The 23,155-nt window shown below is 43.6% G+C and overlaps 2 protein-coding genes across 2 annotated transcripts in view; both read right to left on the reverse strand.

Moving 5' to 3' along the window:
* Positions 1 to 23,155, reverse strand: part of CZIB (CXXC motif containing zinc binding protein) — a 109,164-nt gene that overhangs the window by 1,298 nt on the left and 84,711 nt on the right. The window contains exons 2-8 of the mRNA XM_050803745.1: positions 5,251 to 5,309; positions 4,943 to 5,026; positions 3,550 to 3,606; positions 3,105 to 3,186; positions 2,863 to 2,894; positions 1,382 to 1,459; positions 591 to 656 (exon numbers count right to left, since the gene is read on the reverse strand). Coding sequence (XP_050659702.1) covers positions 591 to 656; positions 1,382 to 1,459; positions 2,863 to 2,894; positions 3,105 to 3,186; positions 3,550 to 3,606; positions 4,943 to 5,026; positions 5,251 to 5,256 — 405 coding nt within the window. The 5' untranslated portion in view covers positions 5,257 to 5,309. The remainder of the gene's footprint in view (positions 1 to 590; positions 657 to 1,381; positions 1,460 to 2,862; positions 2,895 to 3,104; positions 3,187 to 3,549; positions 3,607 to 4,942; positions 5,027 to 5,250; positions 5,310 to 23,155) is intronic.
* The window catches only part of MAGOH (mago homolog, exon junction complex subunit), a 176,677-nt gene continuing 165,344 nt past the window's right edge, over positions 11,823 to 23,155 (reverse strand). Inside the window, exons 3-6 of the mRNA XM_050803803.1 lie at positions 20,372 to 20,430; positions 18,388 to 18,498; positions 13,510 to 13,592; positions 11,823 to 12,042 (exon numbers count right to left, since the gene is read on the reverse strand). Of these exons, the coding sequence (XP_050659760.1) occupies positions 11,943 to 12,042; positions 13,510 to 13,592; positions 18,388 to 18,498; positions 20,372 to 20,430 (353 nt within the window). The 3' untranslated portion in view covers positions 11,823 to 11,942. The remainder of the gene's footprint in view (positions 12,043 to 13,509; positions 13,593 to 18,387; positions 18,499 to 20,371; positions 20,431 to 23,155) is intronic.

Here is a 23,155-nt window from a genome sequence, read left to right on the forward strand (position 1 = left end):
GCTCAGTAAATGCTAGCTGCTGTTACTAGGTGCTATGCAAATGAAATGAAGTTTTTGTCCTTCAAGGCGTGAGCACAAGGCTTTTTTATCTGCAGGGTAGTAATACGTCCAGTAATACAGACTCTTTCTTGTTCTTCATGGTAGTTAGGTGCAATAAAGCTGCCACAAACAATGAATTAGGGAATACTGAATGAATACTCCCTGGAGAAATACAAGGTTAGGTTCCTATGAGCCTCTGGTCACATTTTCATCAACCAATCAATAATCTAGCTTTATGTGTTTCTGTTTAAAGATACCTTACTTAATATATATTGTTGATTCATGAACTCACAGCCAGCAGCACTATAGCTCATGCCTGAATAAAGCTTATCTAACACGTATTCTCTCTGTAAGGGGCATCATAGCTTTTCAATATGTAGGAACATTAGAAAGCACTTATAGCACTATACTTGTGGCCATTTCAACAGCAAAATCACTAACAAAAAGCACAAAAATACAAAGTTGGCTTTCCACTGATGAGCCTTGTCCACCAAAAAAATATTTCCCACCAGGTGCCCTATAATACCTCCCAGAGCCCCCAAGTCTCATACCTTCTCCTGTAAATCAATGTCACTGAAGACTGTCCCTGACTCCACACCTTCAGCAGCAAACCCAGCCTGCAGGGGACAAGAAGGTACCAGTTAGTTTTGGCAAAAGGAGGCATTGGGCTATAAGTGAGGGCTGGCCAGGTTGCTGGCTCTTCTCACACTTTTGGGATGGAGGACAGAGATGCAGTACAAGCACCTGTCTTGGAATAACTGCCGATCTTCCAGGACCCGGCAGCTGCCTCAGAACTAGAGTGATGGTTTCTCTGAATTACAGTCCTGGACCAGAAGGCAGCAGGTGCAGCATAATCCCTTCCACTACCCCAGGTTTGCTGAAGGCCCCTGGGCATGTCATTTCCCAGGTTGGACCTTAGTTATTTATAAAATGGGGATGAAGTATTTGCTCTTCTACCTCACAGATTTGTTGTGAGGTGAAACATGCACAAATAAAGGGGGATAAGCACCAGCTCAAGTCAGATAGACCTGGGTTGAAACTATAGCTCCATTGCTTACTGTGTGACCCTGAGCAAGTTGCAACATCTCTTCAGTTCCTTACTCATCTGAAGAACAGGATGAATAAATTCATAGGGTTACCATGAGGATCAAATGTGGTAACATGTGAAAATGACAGCATGGGTGCCCAAGCATACAGCAGCCACTTAATAATGGACAATTATTACTACCACTAGAAAGGAGAAATGTCTAGTCCATGGTCTCTGTAGGTAGCAAAGTTCTGGCTGTCACTTCACGCATCCCCTCCCCAAAGACAGAGATTCCACAGAAAGATACACACACACCTGGGGCTGGAAATCAACTGGTTCAAGGCCCCTGCACTCAAACTCCACTATTGTCTTGAAGTTCTCATTGTCTTCAGCCTAGAAAGGAAGTGTGTTGAAGAGGTAGGCCCAAAAGAGCTCTCAAGATGACCTCATGGCTCCTCTCCTTCCCACCAAATGGGCACTTACTGCCCCTGGAGGCCTACCATGAGACCCAGGAACAACTCATCCCCTTCTTAGAGGAAGCCTGCCTTGGGCACCTGCTCCCTATGAGGCTTTCTGTAGACAGTAGACATGGAGGCTGCAGAAGAGTGTGGATGCTGGGGTCAGCCTGCCTGGATGTAAGGTAAGCTCTGTCTCTCTTCCCCTCTGGGCCCAAGATTCCTAAATTGTCAAATACAGCCGAGGAAACCTCTACAATTTTATTGTGAGATTTTGAAATGCATATAAAGTGCCCAGCACAGTGCTCAACAAATGGTAAATAAAATTATCAACACCAAAAATATGAACAAGAATGTTAAGCTCCAAAGTCTCTAGATCATCCAAACAGACCCAGTACACTTAGCCACAGCCTTTTGCTCACTATCTGCCATTAAGTAAGGGAGAGGGCTGACTTACAGCGGTTGAAATAGTTATGTATGTGGAGGGGACACCTCTTGCGGGGTAGATGGCCAGGAAATTCATGCCTACCTGACCTATGGGCTTAGGGGCCACAAGTGCCATGCCCACACATTCAGTCTCATCCTGTCATTCACTGTAAAAATAATTTCCTGCACACTGACTGGATTTTGACCAGGAGGAAAACAGAGCAAGAGCTCTGGGATCTGGAACAGTGAAGAGCCTCGGACTCTGGTACTGGTAAGGCAATTCTCTGTTAGCGCCCTAGTTCGATTCTTATTTGTCTGTATTTTCCACTAGACTATTATGTACTTGAGGGCAAGTCCTCATTTCATTTCTCTTTAACTTCAGGACAAAGCCAAGAATTTGGCACAACTCAAGATACTTTAAATAAATTCCAAATAAGGAATAGGTGAATACAAATAACTGGCTTTCTTTAAACAAACAGACCCAAAGCACACACTCCCTCCCTCACCTTTGGGCTAACTTGCTCCATAGTAACATATAACTATCTAATAACACTGATACTATAAAGGATGGGATGCACCAAAGGACTACCCCACCTATGGTTTCAGAGAAAGCTTGCTAGTCCCCTAAAATGAAGACAAGGCAAGTGCTCTCAGTGATGCAAACTGAACAGCTAGATTGTGTCAGAGGTCCCCTGAGATCCCACAGCCCAGCCCTCATAAGAAGACACTGCAAGAGGCAATATACCAAGCACTCAGTGTACAGTGAATAAATGACTGAGGGAAAGAAGAACTAAGTTCATGAGTGAATATCCTATGGCAGGTCACTCTGATGCAGGCATGACTCTAGAACCCAGACCTACTAACTCCAGTTAGGATTTAACCCCACCATCCCTGCCACTACAGCAACAAACTTACATTGTAAGGCTTGATGGTGCTGCTTAATATCTCTGAAATAGAAAAGAGAACACAAAGTTGACTTGAGTCCATGCCCTGGCCCCAGCCAGGTGCCCAGATGTGGCCCTGAAAAAGATCGTGCTGCACAGGTGTCGGCATCTTAGGCTTGACTCCACCCTCAGGTAACATGAGTCTACTTTCAGCCTGGTGCCAGGAAGCTGTGGGCCACCCTGGCAGAACTCAGTATGCACAGCCTGACCTACCGATGGAATTTTCTCTTGCACACAGCTTGCACTTCTGGACCATGGAAGCACTGCCACGGCCCCCCTTCAGTGCCACACTGTCCTGGCAAAAAGCAAACAGAACTTTCAGTCACATATGAATTAGATGTACGGTCCTGAGGAGATTGAGCCCACCATTTATTGTCCACTGAAAGAGACCAAGACCCAGAAAGGGTAACTTACTAGGACAAGACTCCTGGGAAGGCTTCCTGAGGAAAATAAAAAAAGAGCTTCTCCTTGATTTTGAACTCTGCCTCATATCTCAAAGATGTCTGTTGAACCCAGTGCTGATCACACGGACACCTGCCCTCCCAAACCACAAAAAGCAGGGAGCAAAGAACTGGAGAGATGAAGGCCAGTTTCCCCAAATCCCTGCCCAGAAGTGTATGTGTGTTTGTGAGTGTTTATGATGGGGGGGAACAGTTACCATCAGCCGGATGTACTGCCACTTGTCCGAAATCTCACCACAGTTGCCACATTTCATCTTTGGGGGAAAAAGAATGTTAGTAAAGCAAATGGCTCAGCTGGGCAGACACCAAGGAAGGGGTAAGAACAGTGGGAGGTGGGCAGGCTCATGGCCTACCTTCTCGTTGGCAATCTCACTTCATCCCTAACACCAGCCCCAGCAAGGACAAAACTAGACCTATCTCTGGGCAAAGGGTAGATAGGTAAGGCTGTTTAATATGCCGGCATGCCCACCCTCCTCTATGAAGTGTTCAGTGTGGCCAGGGATTCAAGGCATCTGTGGTGCAGAAATGGCTTCAATGGGGGTGGGGGGAAATAGGGAGAGATTAGTTAAAAGATACAAAATTACACCTACATGGGAAGAATAAGTTCTAGTGTTCTATAGCACTGTAGGGTGACTATAGCTAACAATAATACTTTCAAATAGCTAGGATATTAAATGCTCCCAACACAAAGAAACGATACATGTTTGAGATGAATATGCTAACTACCTTGATCTGATCACTATATATTACATATATCGCAACATCACCATATACCCCATAAATATGTACAATTCTTATGTGTCAATTAAGAAAAAAAAAAAAAGAGAAATGGCCTCGGCAGGCCCCCCACCCACTCTGCTTGGTTGGCTTTATGGTCCCACAGGCCCTGTATGTCACTGGTGTATTTATCACTCTGTTGTGACTCTATTTTTCTGTCTCCTTCACTCGATTCGGCTTCTTGAAGCCAAAGAACAGATTCTCCCAAGTAAGCCCTGGTATTCAGGCTTCAAAATCCTGGGAAATAAAAGTAGTCCGGAGGCAGCTTCCTGAAGAACAGGGCTTTTGAGAGGTAGAGAAGGATGCTGGGATTTTGACCAGGAGGAAAACAGAGCAGAAGCTCTGGGATCTGGAACAGTGAAGAGCCTCGGACGGCTGGAGAAGGGGAGGCCTCTGTAGACCATGCCGCTAGGGTACCAGCTTTACCAGTGTGGGAGGGAAAAGGAAGGGTGGACTACGCACAAAATTAAACTATTTCACAATAAAGAAAACCAAATCAATAAACGAAAGGCGAACTATTCACCTTATTAAATAATCACAATGTCCCTTCAAGTAGCATTTCGTTTAGTGTCCGTTTACAGACCACGAAACATTTAACACAGGGAAAAACTACAAAATGAAGCTTTCCAAGACTGCCAATTAGAGATAAACCAATACACTTTAATAAAAAGTAAACGTAAAATTCTAACTAGGAAAACCCCGAACACTTAATGTGCCTGGTTAAATATTTTCTCATACTGCCGGAGAGAAGGCTCCGGTTCAGCACTGAGATCAGGACGGGCCGCCACTCCCCGGGCCCCGCCCCAGCCGCACCTTCAGGTACCACCGGAAGTCCTCGCCCACGGGCCGGAGGTTGGTGATGTTCTCCAGCGTGGCTTTGAGTTGCAGCGCGATTTTCTGAGGGGGAGGGCCAGAGTAACTGCGTCAGCCGTGCCTGCGCAGCTCCACGCCGGCCCGACCCTCCCGCATTCCCAGCCATGGGTGCCACAGGGAGACATTCCTTCTGCTTCCTGCTCCTTCAGCGCGAACCCACTCGCTTCATCTCCTCCTGGCGCGAGCTCTTGCCTCCCAGACCCTCGCCACCTCCCCTCTGTGTCCCCGCGGCGGGCGGCTCCCCTCACCCCCATGGTGGCCCTCTCCGCCCGTTGCTGGCTGCGGCCGTTGCTTTCCGGCGCGTCGTAAAAGGCGAGTGCCGTCTGCGCACCCTCAGTAGGGCCTGGCGGGGCGGGGCCGCGGGGCAGGGAGCTCTACCTGCGGCTGCTCGCCTGGCCCACAGGCTTTTCGCATCAGGGGATTCGGGGCCAGTGAAGGTCAGCCAGGTTCGCGAGCAACCCGTGCTCAGACCAGCGGAAGCCTGACTCCAGGATTCGGTGGTGCCACAGACAGTGAACGCCGATTTTGTGCCTGCTCTAAGCGAACAAGACAGTTGCTGCCCCTCAGTTCTTTTCAGGCGCTTCACTACTCTGCTTGCCCTCGAACTTCTCAGATCACGTCAGCTCCCTCTGCCCAGGGGAAAAACTACAAAAGGAAGAGTTCCAAGACTACCAAATAAAGATAAACCAATACACTTTAAAAAGCAGAGTGTATTGGTTTATCAGATTTGGGGATGATGCCTTTCTTTAAACTGCCCTTTCCTGTTTCACCCAAGAGACCTGGTTTCTAGGCCCCTCTCCAGAGGTTACCCTGTGTCCACATCCTTTTCATTGTGGTCCCTGCGACTGGACATTCCCCTTCAGGTGGATTTTCTCTGGGAGCCCACCTGGTTTATCCTTCTGTCATACGTTTATTGAACTTTGTTTTATCTGGCCTCCCATCCAGGCTACATTGAGACCATGCAGGAGCTGTGGAGATTAACGTTAAAAGGAACAGCACATTCAAGACTCTTCTAGGAAGTACAGCAAGATAGCCAGATAGAACCCTCCAGTGATCCTCCTCCTCCTCTTCCCTGGCAGGAACACCAAACTGAACAACTATCCACACAAGAAAGCACCTTCATGAGGACCAAAACTCAGGTAGCAATCACAGTACCTGGTTTTAACATCACATCGAGATATAAGGCAATGGCCAGGCATGGTGGCTCACACCTGTAATCCCAGTGCTTTGGGAGGCTGAGGCGGGCAGATCACCTGAGGTCGGGAGTTTGAGACCTGGCTGGCCAACATAGTGAAACCCTGTCTCTACTTAAAATACAAAAATTAGCGGAGTATGGTGGTGCACACCTGTAGTCCCAGCTACTCCGGAGGCTAAGGCAAGAGAATTGTTTGAACCCGGGAGGTGGAGGTTGTAGTGAGCCAAGCTCGTGCCATTACACTCCAGCCTGGGTGACAGAGTGAGACTCTATCTCAAAAAAGAAGAAGAAGAAGAAAAAAAAAGGAATAAGGCAGTGAAGAGGGTAGGAAAGACAGTCTTGAATTGCTACCACCACCCCTCCCTCATCCTCTGGCAGCAGCTGGCTGCCTGGCACAGAGAGAGAATGTGCTTATGGCACTTTGCATTGGAACCAAGTGCTGCCCTGCCACCGTGGAAAGCAACTCAGGGCAGAATTCAGCAAGTGCCCACAGAGGAAGCACTTAGAGAAACCCTAGCCAGAGGGGAATCATCCATCCCAGTGGTCAGGTTCTGGCGAGCTGCACCACCACTGGCTAAAGTGATCCAGAGTCCTAAATAAATTTGAAAGGCAGTCTAGGCCACAAAGACAGCAGTTCCTGGGCAAGTCCTGGTGCTGTGCTGAGCTCAGAGCTGGTGGAGTTGGGGTGCACACAGCCTAGTGAGATACCAGCTGTGGAGCCAAAGGAGTACTTATGTCACCAGTACCCCAACCCCAGGCAGCACAGCTCACAGCTCCAGGAGAGACTCCTTTCCCTTAGAGGAAAGGAGAGGGGAAAGTAAAGAGGACTTTGTCTTACAGCTTGGATACCATCCCAGCCACCGTAGAATAAAACACCACACAGAGTCCTGAAGCCCCCCTTGCCAGGCTCTATCTCCCAGATATTTCTGGAGCTACTATGGGCCAGAAGGGAACCCGCTGCTTTGAAGGAGAGGACCCATTCCTGGTAGGATTCATCACACGCTGACTAAAGAGCTGTTGGGCCTTGAATAAACATTAGTAACACCCAGTACTATGCTGCCTTCAGGTGTGACCCAGTGCATTCCCAGCAATGGTTGCCATAGGGAGAGACTCCTTCTGCTTAAGGAAAAGAGAAGAAAGAGTAAAAAGGACTTGGTCTTGCAACTTGGGTACCAGCTCAGCCGCAGTAAAATAAAGCACCAAGTAGATGTCTACAGCCCGGACTCCATGCCCTAGCTCCTGGATAGCATTTCTAAACCCACCCTGGGCCAGAAGGGAACCTGCCACCCCAAAGGGTAAGACACAAGCCTGGCTGGATTCACCACCTGCTGACTAAAGAGCCTTTGGGCTTTGAATAAACATCAGCAAAAATCAGGCAATAGTAACCATGGGCCTTGGGCAAGACCCACTACTGTGCTGGCTTCAGGTTTGACACAGCACAGTTCCAGCAGTGGTGGCCACAGGGGTGCTTGTGTCACTCCTCTCCCAACTCCAGGCAGCTCAGCATGGAGAGAGACACCATTTATTTGAAAGTAAGGGAAGAGAACAAGAGACTCTGCCTGGTAATCCAGGGAATTCTCTCAGATCTTACTCAAGACCATCAAGGCAGTACCTCTGCGTCTACAAGAGTCACAGCATCTCTGGGTTTGGGGTGCCCCTTGATGCAGTTACAGCTGCAGTGACCAAATATTTACATCACAACACTCATTTCCCTTTGAGTACTTGGAAAAGCCTTTTGAAGAAGGATGGGTACAAATAAGCCCAAACTGTGAAAATTATAATAAATACCTAATTTTCAATGCTCTGCATTGACCAACACTCACAAACATCAATACCATCCAAGAAAACATGACCTAACCAAATGAACTAAATAAGGCACCAGTGACCAATCCCAGAATGACAGAGATATGTGACCTTTCAGACAGAGAATTCACTGTCACTGAGGAAGTTCAGTGAAATTCAAGATAGCACAGAGAAGGAACTCAGAATCCTGCCAGATAAATTTAACAAAGAGATGGAGATAATTTTCAAAATCAAATAGAAATTCTGGAGCTGATAAATTCAACTGATATACCAAAGAATGCACCAGGGTCTCTCAACATGAGAACTGATCAAGCAGAAGAAAGAATTAGTGAGCTTGAAGACAGGCTATTTGAAAATACACAGAAGAATTGAAAGAAAAAATAAAAGGATGAAGCACGCCTACAATAGCCACAAATGGACAAATCTAAGAGTTACTGGTCTTAAAGAGAAGGTAGAGAGAAATTAGGATAGAAAGTTTATTCAAAGGAATAATAACAGAACTTTCCAAACCTACAGAAATATATAAATATTCAAGTACAAGAAAGTTATAGAACACCAAGCAGATTTAACCCAAATAAGACTACCTCATGTCATTTAATAATCAAACTCCCAAAGGTCAAAGATAAAGAAAGGATCCTAAAAGCAGCAAGAAAGAAGAAACAACACACAAAGAAGCTCCAATGCATCTGGCAGCAGGCTTCTCAGTGGAAAGCTTACAGGCCAGGAGAGAGTGGCATGAAATTTAAAGTACTGAAGGAAAAAAAACATTTATCCTAGAATAGTATTTCCAGCAAAAATATCCTTTAGACATGAAGGAAAAATAAAGACTTCCTAGACAAACAAAAGCTGAGAGATTTTGTCAACACACCAGACCTGTCCTTCAAGAAATGCTAAAGAGGGTTCTTTAGTCTGAAAGAAAAGGATGTTAACAAGCAATGAGAAATCATCTGATGGCACAAAATTCATTGGGAATAGTAACTACACAGACAAATGCAAAAGATTTTAACACTAATTATGTGTAAACTACTACTCATATCTTGAGTAGCAAGACTAAAAGATGAACCTATCAAAAATAACTTTTTTTTTTTTTTTTTTTTTTATTTTATTTTTTTTTTTTTTGAGACGGAGTCTCGCTCTGTCGCCCAGGCTGGAGTGCAGTGGCGCGATCTCGGCTCACTGCAAGCTCCGCCTCCCGGGTTCCCGCCATTCTCCGGCCTCAGCCTCCCGAGTAGCTGGGACTACAGGCGCCCGCCACTGGGCCCGGCTAATTTTTTTCTATTTTTAGTAGAGACGGGGTTTCACCATGGTCTCGATCTCCTGACCTTGTGATCCGCCCGCCTCGGCCTTCCAAAGTGCTGGGATTACAGGCGTGAGCCACCGCGCCCGGCCCAAAAATAACTTTTCAAAACATAGACAGTATAAGATATAAATAGGGGCCAGGCACGGTGGCTTATGCTCATAATCCCAGCGCTTTGGGAGGCCAAGGCCGGTGGATCGCTTGAGCTCAGGAGTTCAAGACCAGCTGGGGCAACATGGCGAAACCACATTTCTACTAAAAATACAAAAAATTAGTGGGGCATGGTGGCATATGCCTATGGTCCCAGCTTCCTGGGAGCCTGAGGTGGGAGGATCACTTGAGCCTGGGAGGTGGAGGTTGCAGTCAGCCAAGATTGCACCACTAAACTCCAGCCTGGGTGAGATATACATAGATATACATACATAGATAGAGAGAGAGAGAGAGACTGGGCACAGTGGCTCACACCTATAATTCCAGCACTTTGGGAGGCTGAGGTAGGAGGATGGCTTCAGCACAGGAGTTTGAGACCAGTCAGACCCTGTTTTTTTTCTTTTGCAGCTGCTGCTGTTGTTTGTTTTTGAGACAATAAATACCTAATATTGCTCTTGTTGCCCAGGCTGGATTGCAATGGCGTGATCTCGGCTCACTGCAACCTCTGCCTCCCAGATTCAAGCGATTCTCCTGTCTTAGCCTCCTGAGTAGCTGAGATTACAGGCATGCACCACCATGGTAGGTTAATTTTGTATTTTTAGGAGAGATGGGGTTTCTCCATGTTGGTCAGGCTGGTCTCAAACTCCTGACGTCAGGTGATCCGCCTGCCTCGGCCTCCCAAAGTGCTGGGATTACAGGCATGAGCCACCATGCCTGTTTTTTTTTTTTTTTTTTTTTTTTTTTTGAGACAGAGTTTCACTCTTGTCACCCAGGCTGGAGTGCAGTGGCAAAATCTCATCTCACGGCAACCTCTGCCTCCCGGATTCAAGTGATTCTCCTGCCTCAGCCTCCTGAGTAGCTGGGATTACAGGCGTGTGCCACCATACCCGGCTAATCTTTTATTTTTAGTAGAGATGGGGTTTCACCATGTTGGCCAAGATGGTCTCAAACTCCTGACCTCAGGTGATCCATCCGCCTCAGACTCCCAAAGTGCTGGGATTACAGGGTGAGCCACTGCACCTAGCCAAGAATATTTTTCTACACTAAAGTTCTTTTTTGCCTCAGAAAACAAAACAAAAAAGACTTATCACCTGAGGTCCCGTCAGTTCTTTAGAGTGTCGTTTTTTGATGTCTACTTTACTACCAACTTGCTTCATTGCCCCAAGTACCCTTATAGGAGGAGGTGCACTGGAGTCAGGAACCCTGACATCTCAGTGCTGTTCTTAACTTGCCCCATAGTCTTTGAAGGAGTGTGGTGGAAAAAGAATGGGTCCAGGAGTCAGGACACTTGGGACCTTGTCCCAGGCTGGCCTGTTTTTAGTGGGGTGAGTTTAGGCTAATCACTTCCCTTCAAATGAGGCTTAGTAAGACCTAGTTCCTTTCAGCAGGTGCAATCTGTTCAACCAGTACTGTGCTTAAGCCACACAATTTAGCAGAAAGAAAAAGTTGTCTACAGGTCTACCTGCTGAACAAATTCCCACACTATCCATACAACTTGGGCTTGGTCCTGAATGGCTGTTGGTATTCTGATTTTAAAATGGATTAATGGAAAACTTTTCTGAGACCAGACATTTTATCCTGTATCATGTAAGAAACCAAAGCATTTTCCCCCACACTGAAATACCTATGAAAACCTAAAATATTTGTATCTATAAAAGTTGATTTTAAAAACTCCAACCACCATACTATTTCATACCTAAATCATCAAACCAGTGTTAAATTTCTTTAATGGTATTAATCCTACCTTTTTTTTTTTTTTTTTGACATGGAGTCTCGCTCTGTCACCCAGGCTGGAGTGCAGTGGTACGATCTTGGCTCACTGAAGCCTCTGCCTCCCGGGTCCAAGCAACTTTCCTGACTCAGCTTCCTAAGTGGCTGGGATTACAGGCTCACGCCACCACGCCCAGCTAATGTTTGTGTTTTTAGTAGAGACAGGGTATCACCATGTTAGCCAGGCAGGTCTTGAACTCCTGACCTCAGGCGATCTGCTGGCTTCGGCCTCCCAAAGTGTTGGGATTACAGGTGTAAGCCACCACATCTGGTCTAATTTTACATTTTTTTGAATCATTATCCAAATAGGGTCCAAACATTGTATTACGTGTCTCTTAAGTCTCCTTTATAAGCTCCCATTCCGTTTCCCTTGTAATTTATTGAAGAAACCAGATCATTTGCCATTTCTTCTCAATATGGCTGATTGAAGTCCCACTGTATTTTTAAAACATGTTCCTGTATTCTCTTATTTCCTATAAAATGGTAGCTATATCTAGAGAGTTGATTAGACTTGATTTTGGGGCAATACTTCACATAGAATGTTAGTGTGTTACAAAGTAATTGAGAAGAGTTCACATGTTCAGATCTTTATAAAATAATAAAAATTGGATTTTATCACTTATTTATTAAAGACAATCATTTATAGTTTATAAAAAAATACTGCCCTGATATACACAAAATTTTCTACTCCCACCCACTCCCCCAGGTCCACAGCAATATTCAGTCTAGATTGGTTTAATCTTGAAGTGTAATCCAATAAGACTGAAGACCAAACACTTCAGGTCCTGGACAAGATAATAAAATACTCGTAAGCCTTCTGGATCCCTAAAATGCAAAAGGAAAAAAAAAAAAGTTTAAAACATTGAGATAAAACTGGCGATTTCTCTATCAAGATGTTCCTTGCAAAGGAACATTAAAACTTTGCATTACGGCATTAAAACTTTGACCAATCAAGTGTCCCTAAAAAAGGAAAAGACTGTATATTAAAATGGTATATTATGAGGTAATTTAAATATGCTGAGTTTTTAATATAGGGAAATGCTTACATTAAGTGAAAAAATATAATTAAAATAATCAACTGTATTTTTTATGCTTTTAAAAAAGTATATATTCTATTAATGCACAGAAAAAAAGACTAAAAAGAAACACTGCAAGATATTAATAAGGGTTGTCTGATTGATAAGATTGTGGATGACTTTCCCCTTTCTACTTTTCTACCTTTCCTGTATTTTCTACAATGAGCATGTATTACTTTCAGAGTTAGGAACACTTTTTTAAAAAGTAGTAGTACTAAGCAGGACCAAGAGGTTGAAGATTACTGTGGCATTACTGGCTAAGAAGAAGGAAGAGTGTCCAAAGGAAGATAATCATGCCCAACATTTGCTAAAAGTGAGCCGTATCTAATCCTGAATCCTCAAAACTTAAGAGCCAAAGAAGTTGCCAAATTCTAAGGATTCTTTGTAGTACATAGGTTCATGCCTCAACTTGATAATCTACCCCACTGACAACATGAATTTTAAAATTTTTATCCCTTTTCAACAAACCAATGCTTTTGTAAAAAATAATAAATTTAAGGCCAGGCATGGTGGCTCACGCCTGTAATTCCAGCACTTTGGGAGGCCGAGGCAGGCAGATCACCTGAGGTTGGGAGTTCGAGACCAGCCTGGCCAACATGGTGAAACCCCGTCTCTACTAAAAATACAAAAAAGTTAGCCAGGTGTGGTGCCAGGTGCCTGTAGTCCAAGCTACTTGGGAGGCTGAGGCAGGAGAATCACTTGAACCCAGGAGGCGGAGGTTGCAGTGAGCTGAGATTGCGCCACTGCACTCCAGCCCAGGCGACAGTGTGAAACTCCATCTCAAAATAATAATAATAAATTTAAAATCAAATAAAATTTAGATCCTAAAAAATGTCAAGTTTCACTGAAGTCAGATTTTAAGATGTGCCAGTCTGAACAGTCACACTGAGAAAGCTATTCAGACTCGGTAACTCTACAGTTTATCATGAGCACTCTTTAGGCATATTCCATTTTTTGTTCTGGCTGCTCCTATGCATTAATCTGTATGTGTGTGTCAACAAGAAGAATGCAGTAGCAATGGCTGAATGAAACACCAAAAGTAATAGGAGTAAGTTTTCAAAAATAATTTGGGGTCCCTCCCTAACGAGGACAAAGCTGCCCACCTGCATTTTGCATTTGCCCCAGATCTTCCCATAATGGTCCCAATTTGGTTAAGGTTTCTTACCAAACTGCTCCAAAACAGACACAACTGGATGTAAAGATCATGCACACTTACTTGGATTGATTGACATCAATAAGGGAACCAATTTTTGATGTTGTAAAAGAAATGTGTTCATCTCCAATGACGATTTCAAGCTCCTAGAAACATTTTAGAAAATCTAAATAGAATTGGCTTATTCATCAAACACACAGAAGGATTAATCATTTGCCAAATCACACAAACTTGACTACAGATGGTCACAAAATCAAGGGCAGTTCATTCTGAGCACTGAACTGTGCTGGACACTAGAAACAAGAGATAAATACAGCTCATATTTAAAAGAAGTTGTACCCTCAAGGCTCTAGCATTTCTCAGATTTGGAAAAATCTACGTAGGTCTTTTTTTTTTTTTTTCTCCTGAGACAGTCTCGTTCTGTTGCCCAGGCTGGAGTGCACTGGCATGATCTCGGGTCACTGCAACCTCTGCCTCCCAGGTTCAAGTGATTCTCCTGCCTCAGCCTCCTGAGTGGCTGGGACTACAGGCGCCTGCCACCACGCCCTGCTAATTTTTTTTGTATTTTTAGTAGAGACGGGGTTTCACCATGTTAGCCAGGATGGATTTTTTTGTATTTTTAATAGAGACAGGGTTTCACCATGTTGGCCAGGCTGGTCTCGAACTCCTGACCTCAGATGATCCGCCTGCCTCGGCCTCCCAAGTGCTGGGATTACAGGCATGAGTCACTGCGCCCAGCCTATGTACTATTTTGTATGAGTTTTCATCATCAACAATGTGGAGTAACATGAATATATCTATGTTTTAAAAATACCGAACGATTGGACTGGGTATGGTGACTCACACCTGTAATCCCAGCACTTTGGGAGGCCAATGCAGGAGAATCACTTGAGCCCAGGAGTTTAAGACCAGTCTGGGCAACTTGGCAAAACCTCATCTCTACAAAAAATACAAAAACTAGCTGGATGTGGTGGTGTGCATCCGTGGTCCCAGCTACTACAGAGGCTGAGGTGGGAGGATCCCTTTACCCCAGGAGGTCAAGGCTGCAGTGAGCCATGGTCTCATCACTGTACTCCAGCCTAGGAAACAGAGTGAGACCCCGTCTCCAACAACAACAAACAAAAACAAAAACTAAAGGATCTAACCTATCTAGGCAACTTCCAGACCTTAGGTTTGATCCCCACTTTGTCACTCCCTACCTGTATGATGGTGGGTCTCAATTTCCAAACAGTGACATGAGTACCACAAACCTTCAAAAAGTATCTATGTGTAGCCTGCTGGGTGCTCGGTATTGTTCTCAGTGCTCAGGACAGATAAGTAAAACCAAGCAAACCAAAGATCTCTGCCCTGTGGAATTTATATTCTTGTGAGCCCTACTTACTTTTTCTTCTTTTTGATTCATGTATACTTTTTGTTATAATTCAATCAGAAAATAGAAAAAACTGAGATGTTTCCAATACTGAGATTTATAAATTATTGCCATACTTGTGTCAGATTTTTTTTTAAAAGAAATAAAATACTACAAAATTTATGTCTATCTCCCATTCTGTTCTTCCGCCTGTATCCCCTGATTTGTTCCATTCTTGTTTCAGGTTTGGTAGTATGTTTTCACTTACTTCTTTTTAGATATAGGGTCTCACTCTGTCACTGAAGCTGAAGTGCAGTGGTAGGATCATAGCTCACTGTAACCCTGAGCTCCTGGGCTCATGCCATCCTGCACCTTTAGCCTCCCGAATAGCTAAGACTACAGGTATGCGCCACCATGCCCAGTTAATTTTTAGGGTTTTTTTTTTTTTTTTTTTTTTTTTTTTTTGTAGAAAAAAGGTCTCACTGTGCTGCTCAGGCTGGTCTTGAGCTCCTGGCCTCAAGCCATCCTCCCACCTTGGCCTCCCAATTTAGAAAAAAAGTGCTGGGAATGTAGGCATGCGTCACTGTGCCTGGCCTAGACGTGGTAGTGTGTTGTAAAATTTTTACAAAAATGGTCATATTATACAGACTTTTTGCATTTTTCATTCCACATTGTTTTTGAGATTTATCAATGTTGAGTTACACAGATCTAGCTCATTAGTTTTAAATGCTATAGTATTCCATTTCCCTACTGAAATAAACTTAAGTTCTGAATTTTTGTTCCTATAAACAATGTAGCAAGAATATTCTTCTATACATCTCCTTATACATATGTGAAAATGTCTCCATATAATTCCTAGTATTTTAAATGTTCCCAGATACCACAAAATTACTCCCTAACGCGGTTATACTAATTTTACTCTCACTCTTTTCTCGTATCATTTTTTAAACTCGGCAGATTTTTTCTGTTGTTATTCTAATGGGTCTGAAATGGTATCTCACTGTTGTTCTTTCATTTTACAAATGAAGCTGTAAATCTTTTCACATTTATTAGCCACTTGTTTGATTTTGTAAGTTATTCATAACCTTTCCACATTCTGCCACGGGACTGTCTTTTTATTACTTTCTAATTCTTTATATATTCTGGATAGAAAACTCTTGCCAGTTTTATGTTTTGCAGATACCTTCTTCCAGTCTATGGCTTATCTTTCAACTTTATCTTGCCATCTTTTGTCAAACCTAAGTTGTAAAGAAGTCAAATTTACCAATCTTACCCCTTAAGGAGTTTTAAAAACTCCTTCTCTATCCATAAATAATAAAAGATAGTCTATATTCTGTTTAAAATTTTTGATTTCTATAGCCTAATTTAAAAACATTCCATAAATATATTGTCAGCTGTCCTGGTACAATTTGTTAAATAACTCATTCTTTTCCCATTAATGTGAAAGTCCACCTCTGAGGTACGCTGTTCCAAGTTTCCATATATTCATAAGTTGGTTTCTGGGCTGTCTATGCTGTTCCATTGGTTTAGCTGTCAATTCCCAAGGCAATATCATACTATAAATGACCACAGTTTTATAAGCAATCTCCAGTATTATTTTGGCTACTCTTGCCTCTGATTTTCCATGAATTTAATGCTTATTCTATTTGATTTTAAGGGGAAAAAACCCTACTGCGATTTTCATTTGAATTAAGAGTGAATTTATAAATTACTTTGTTGAAAACTGACATCTATATGATACTGAATCTTCCCATCCACAAAAACGATACTTATTTTTGTCCTTCTATAAAGCCCTTTCAAGTTTTGTACATCTTGTTAAATGCATACCCAAGTTCTTTATTAACTTTTCTTGTAATTATTAATGGGATTGATTTTAATTACAGTACCAATGGCTTATTGCTGGTATAAAGGAATATGCCCTTCCCTCTTCACAGAATTGTTGTGATGGTTGAACGAGCTAACAGAAATAAAAATTTTATAAATGGTAAAGCAAAATACATATATATGATATTACTGAGATTCCTTGAACATAAAGTTAACTTTAGTAAATACTGAGGGTAGGATTTTTTAAAAAAACTCTTCTTGAAGGGTTGGTCCATCATTTTGAGGTTATTAGGCATGAGTTTATATGGGTTTTCATGTTAATTTAACAAATTATTATTGGGCTTTTACTATACATGGGCACTATTTTAGTCACTGGAGATATAGCAGTGAAAAAATTAAAAAGCAAGTAAGACAATTTTAGACAATAAGTGCTACAAAGACAACACATATTGTGATGAAACTGAAAGCAAAAAGAAAACACACACACACACACAAAGACAGCACAACAGATCTTTTTCTTAATGATGGGAAGAGACTTCTTAGATTGAATGGACAGGCAAGATATCACTGAGGAACCGACTTTTGAAGACCTCAATAATAGAGAGAGTCTTGTACAGAGTTAAAGGAAGAATATTTTAGGCAGAATGTGGCAAGTGCCAAGGCCCTGAAGTAAGAACCACCTAGGTATTTCTGAGGAACAGAAATGAAGCTAGTAAGGTTTGAACACCATGACAGACTGGAAGCATGGTAAAAGATAAGGTGGGAGTTTAAATTTTAAGTACAGTGGGAAGCCATTGGAGTTTAAATCAGTGGAATACATAAGCAAATTTACATTTTTAAAGATCACACTGGTCAGGCGCGGCAGCTCACGCCTGGAATCACAGCACTTTGGGAGGGCAAGGTGGGCGGATCACCTGAGGTCAGGAGTTCAAGACCAGCCTGGCCAACATGGTGAAACCCTATCTCTACTAAAAATACAAAAATTAGCTGGGCATGGTGGTGTGTGCCTGTAATCCCAGCTACTCGGGAGGCTGAGGCAGGAGAATCACTTGAACCCAGGAGGTGGAGGTTGCAGTGAGCTGAGATCATGCCACTGCACTCCAGTCTGGGTGACAGAGCGAGACTCCGTCTCGAAAAAAAAAAAAAAAAATTACATTGGCTTTCAGGATGGAAAAATGGATGGTATGGAACAAGAGGAAAAACAAGGGAACCTATTAGAAGTCCAGAAGTCTGGATTAGGATGGTAGCAGTCAGAGTGAAAATACCTTTTCTGTTAATTCAGTTCAATATGATAGTGGCTTTTATTTTTTAGTTAACAAAATGGTGCTCGGAATGAATATATAATGTATATAAATACACATGAATTTAAATACATATACTGAATTATTTGTATGATTTTCCTTTCATTAGATTGGTGAAATAATCATGTTCTATTTTTCTTTGTATCTCCACAATGCTTTGTCCATAGTAGTTAGTAAATGAGATAGGCAGCAAAAGCTTTAAGTGGAGGAGGGAGTGTGGGGGGGTCCTAAGAAGAAATTCAAGGCTGGGTTCTTGGTGGCCAGCAGCACTTGTTCTCTCTGTTCCTTCCTGTGGGATTAATGCTTCCTTAGACCAAGGTGCTGGCAATCTGCTTTCTGCAGGGCTGACCACCACCACCACCACCACCATCACACACACATGCACACAGTTTCACTATCATATGCAGAGCACTAAACCTCATCTTATTTGTAAGATTTCTGCACTACAGGATAATCAATAAAACATACCTGCCGGCCCACTCGGTCAGGAGGAGGCCACAATGCATCATCCTCTTTGGTAATTTCACTGTCATCGATTATTCTCTTCAGTTCCTCCATCACGCTTTTATGTACATAAGCCTGAAAGCAAGTTAAAAGACAAAATGTATGTTGTATCCTTAAGCAGTGCTTTGACTCAGATAGTGATGGAAGATAAAAATAACTGTTCCTGCAGACTTATTTCTGGCATCTTCTTAAGTGGGAAGACATTCATGCTCAACCTCGGCATGATGCAGGTGAGGGACAGGGTCAGAAGTATCTAATAAACTGCACCTCAGTCCCCCATCTAGCTGTTACTACCTCCTGGTACATCCTGTTTACATGGCCCTTCTGCCTGTCCACACAGCCAACTCACAAAGAAACCCAAAATATATCTGTGAATGCCCCCTGCTATGGTTTGAATTTTTGTGTCTCCTCCAAAATTCATGTTGAAATTAATCCCCAATGCAACAGTGTTAATCGATAGGGCCTTTAAGAGTTGATTGGGCCTTGAGGGCAGAGCCCCCATGGATAGGATTAGTGCCTTAGGAGACAGCTTAAGAGAACTAGCTGGCCCCTTGCTTGTTCTTTCACCATATGAGAACACTGCATTCATCCCTTCTGGAGGATGCAAAAACAAGGCACAGTTGTGGAAGCAGAGACTGGGCCCTCACTAAACACTGAACCTGCCAGTGCCTTGATCTTGGACTTCCCAGCCTCCAAAACTGTGAGAAATATATTTTTATGGCTTAAAAATTACCCAGTCTCAGGTATTCTGTTATAGCAAAACAAAAGAGACAGCAACACCTACATGCCCTGGTTTATTTTTTTTTGAGACGGAGTCTCACTCTGTGGCCCAGGCTGGGGGGCAGTGGTGCAATCTCGACTCACTGCAAGCTCTGCCTCCTGAATAGCTGGGACTACAGGCACCCACCACCACGGCTATATTTTTTTGTATTTTCAGTACAGACGGGGTTTCACCGTGTTAGCCAGGATGGTCTCGATCTCCTGACCTCGTGATCCGCCCACCTTGGCCTCCCAAAGTGCTGGGATTACAGGCGTGAGCCACCGCGCCCGGCCAGTTATTCTTAACTAGGTAATACGCTCCTGAGGAGCAAAATGTATTTGAAAAGATATGCCTGTGTAAAAAAATAGTGAGAATGTTGACATGTGTGAATAAGCATGAAACTGATAGCTAAAACAACAGTATGAAAAATATATGCTAAGACATTTTCAAAGGTGGCAGAGTGGTTAAAAGAGTAGCTTTGATGAAGCCTTAATGATGTAGTAGAAATCACAGAGAGGAGAATACAAACTTTACTGGGGAATTCCTTTAATTGGGAATTCCTGCTGTATCTCTTACTAGCAGGGGTAACTCTGAACAAGTCTCATAATTAATATCTGGGCCTTTATTTTCTTATTTGTAAGGGGGCTATAATACCCTCCCCCATCACATGGGCTTATAATCAGGGTTAAATAAGATGCCATGCCTGACATCTAACATGCATTCAATGATATCAACTGCTTTCCCATGCTCCCTTTCCCACTCAGATGCAAATTAAATAGCTCTCCATTGTGTACTATGTGCCAGGGAATATACAGAGCACTTTAAGTATAACACATTTAATTTTATGACAGCACTTGGGAGTGGGAGGTAGCTTTTATTTTCCCTGTTTTTGCAGGTGAAGAAACAGAGATTTAATCAAGTTCAGCCAGGAACTTGCCCACTGTCACATGAGGTAGTAAGCAGCAGACTCAGGGTTCAAACCAAGGTATGTCAATGGTTACCAGTAATTGATTCCACATTGTAAAATAAAAAAATCCCAACTAAAAGATGATTTGGGAAGTAATCCAGAAGCTGTCTACAGACATGTGTCTCTCTCCCTGTTCTTTACCTTTCAATACTAGATACAACAAAAACAATGCAAGACAAAAAGCTGAAATGTAGAAAATGAAGGCCTCTCAGAAGGCATACCTCTTTTCTGATCATGACATCATTCTTGTAATTGCTGTTGTTGGCATATCTTAACTTCCCTGTGGGGACAAAAGCCAAATTCAACATATAATAAAAACATGAATAAAGCATCAATGCCATACCAAGACTATCGGCAGTTGCCTAAAATGTATCCAACTTGCTCAAAGTGTCTAAGACATTTATTATTTACTCTTAAGGTAGTTCAACAATACTAGTCTTTCAGTTCTTCACTTCAGGCTTAAACAGCCAAATATACAGCTGACACTCAACTACTGCAAAAAGCAGCTCAGGTGAGGTAAAAACACAGGCAGGCTCTTTTCTGACTTTGTCGAATCACATTTTTGCAGGTGAATGTCCTGAAAACAGGCAGAGTAAGTGATAACTTACCAGCACATAGGACCTCCTGAGGCTCAAATGAGTTGTGAAAACATTTTGAAAACTGTAGGATGCTGTTTACATATATTATCATGTGACTGTGCCACACTCTATTTCTGTGATGGAAAAGTTGTTGCTTTTATCACTGAGCACATTTGGTACACAAGACCCTTTGTCCATGTGTGCGTCTAACAGGTTAATGTGAATACATGGTGGGGATGAGGAGAAGATAGAAGGAAACAGAAGACATGTAGACTAGAAGACATACATGTGAGATGAGCCCAGTGAATTTATTCCAACAGTCTCTGTGCTGTCTCTCTGCCTCAAGTTTCTTCACATTCAGTTCACTGTCCATACAGTGGACAAGGTGATGTGGTAACAGATCTATCAGATTAAGTTACTCTAATACTTTGATAAAGTCAATGGCTTTCCGCTGCCTTCCTGGTTAAAATCCGGCCGGGCGCGGTGGCTCACGCCTGTAATCCCAGCACTTTGGGAGGCCGAGGCGGGCAGATCACGAGGTCAGGAGATCGAGACCATCCTGGCTAACACGGTGAAACCCCGTCTCTACTAAAAATGTAAAAAATTAGCCGGGCGTGGTGGCGGGCGCCTGTAGTTCCAGCTACCTAGGAGGCTGAGGCAGGAGAATGGCGTGAACCCGGGAGGCGGAGCTTGTAGTGAACCCAGATCGCGCCACTGCACTCCAGCCTGGGCAACTGAGCAAGACTCCATCTCAAAAAAAAAAAAAAAAATCCAAACTCCTCAACATGGCATACGGCTAAGCAAAGCCCCTGCCTGCTTTTCCAGCCTCACTCCTGCAATATTCTTCTCTCACACAGCTGGAGTCGAACAACTTGGTTTCTGCCTGAAACATCCCAAGCACTTTTTGGTTTTCAGCCTCTTTGCATGCTGTCTAAAATGCCTTCTTGACTCTTCTTGGTCTCCTAACCAATACCTCACATCCCCTCCTCCCATCATTTTATGTAGGAAGCCTCCTCTGACCCTCAGGCTTGGCTAGGTGCCCCTTCTCTGCTGCAAGTCTCCTCTGTTTCTTTTTACCACAACACCTAATACGCTGTTTGGTCCCTGCTTACAAATCCATCTCCCTCACAGTCGGGGCCTGTCAGATACATCTTTGTGGCCTGCTTAATGGATGTTTTCTGTCATCTTTGATTCCTCTTTCCTTCACCACAGTGCCTCCGCCAAAAAAATCCTATCAACGATCAAAGTCCAGTTGATTCTGCCTCCAACAGTTTCCTAAATCTTTCTCTCCATTTCTACTCTCTCTGTAGTCCCAACCGACATCTTTTTTTTTTTTTTTTTCTTTTGTGACATAGTCTCGCTCTGTCACCCAGACTGGAGTACACTGGCACTATCTCAGCTCACTGCAACCTCCGCCCCAGGTTCAAGCGATTATCCTGTCTCAGCCTCCCGAACAGCTGGGATTACAGGCGTCTGCCACCACGTCCGGCTAATTTTTGTATTTTTAGTAGAGGCGGGGTTTCACCATGTTGGCCAGGCTGGTCTCGAACTCCTGACCTCAAGTTATCCGCACACCTCGGCCTCCCAAAGTCCTGGGATTACAGGCGTGAGCCACTGCGACTGGCCCCCAACATCTTTCTTGTCTTGACAACAGTCTCCTAATCAATAGCCCTGTTTTCACTGTTGCCCATTCCGCACCCAATAACCAGAATGCTTTTTCAAGAACAGATCACATTTCTTCTCTGCGTAAAACCTTCCAAGCCCGGCCAGGCGCGGTGGCTCACGCCTGTAATCGCAGCACTTTGGGACACCGAGGCCGGCGGATCACCCGAGGTCAGAAGTTCGAGACCAGCCTGGCCAACCTGGTGAAACCCTGTTTCTACTAAAAATACAAAATTAGCCGGGCGTGGTGGTGGGTGTCTGTAATACCAGCTACTCGGGAGGCTGAGGCAGGAGAATCGCTTTAACTCGGGAGGCGGAGGTTGCAATGATCCGAGATCGCGCCATAGCATTACAGCCTGGGCAAAAAGAGCGAAACCCGTCTCAAAAAAAAAAAAATAAAATAAAAAATAAAAGCCTTCCAAGTCCAAACTCTTTACCATGGTCTATAAACATCTACAAGGTGCGGCTCCTACTACCTATCCGACATCATCTCCTGCCATCTCCCAGCTCACCACTCTTCAATCACACTGACCACCTGAGACATGCCTAAGCTCATTCCCGCCCTGCAGCCTTGACTTCTGGTATTCCCTTTGGGTAGAATGGTCTTCCTTGTGAGCTTCACAAGGCTGGGTCCTTCTTGCTAATTAGGGCTCAGCTGCAATATACCATTAGAGCTCTCTAATGGCCAACCTATCTAAAAGCAGCCCATCCAGCAATTATTCTACCATATTTTCTGACCACTCACTGCTATCCGGAATCATCTTT

This window comes from Macaca thibetana, chromosome 1 (assembly GCF_024542745.1).
Source record: "Macaca thibetana thibetana isolate TM-01 chromosome 1, ASM2454274v1, whole genome shotgun sequence".
Taxonomy (NCBI): domain Eukaryota; kingdom Metazoa; phylum Chordata; class Mammalia; order Primates; family Cercopithecidae; genus Macaca; species Macaca thibetana.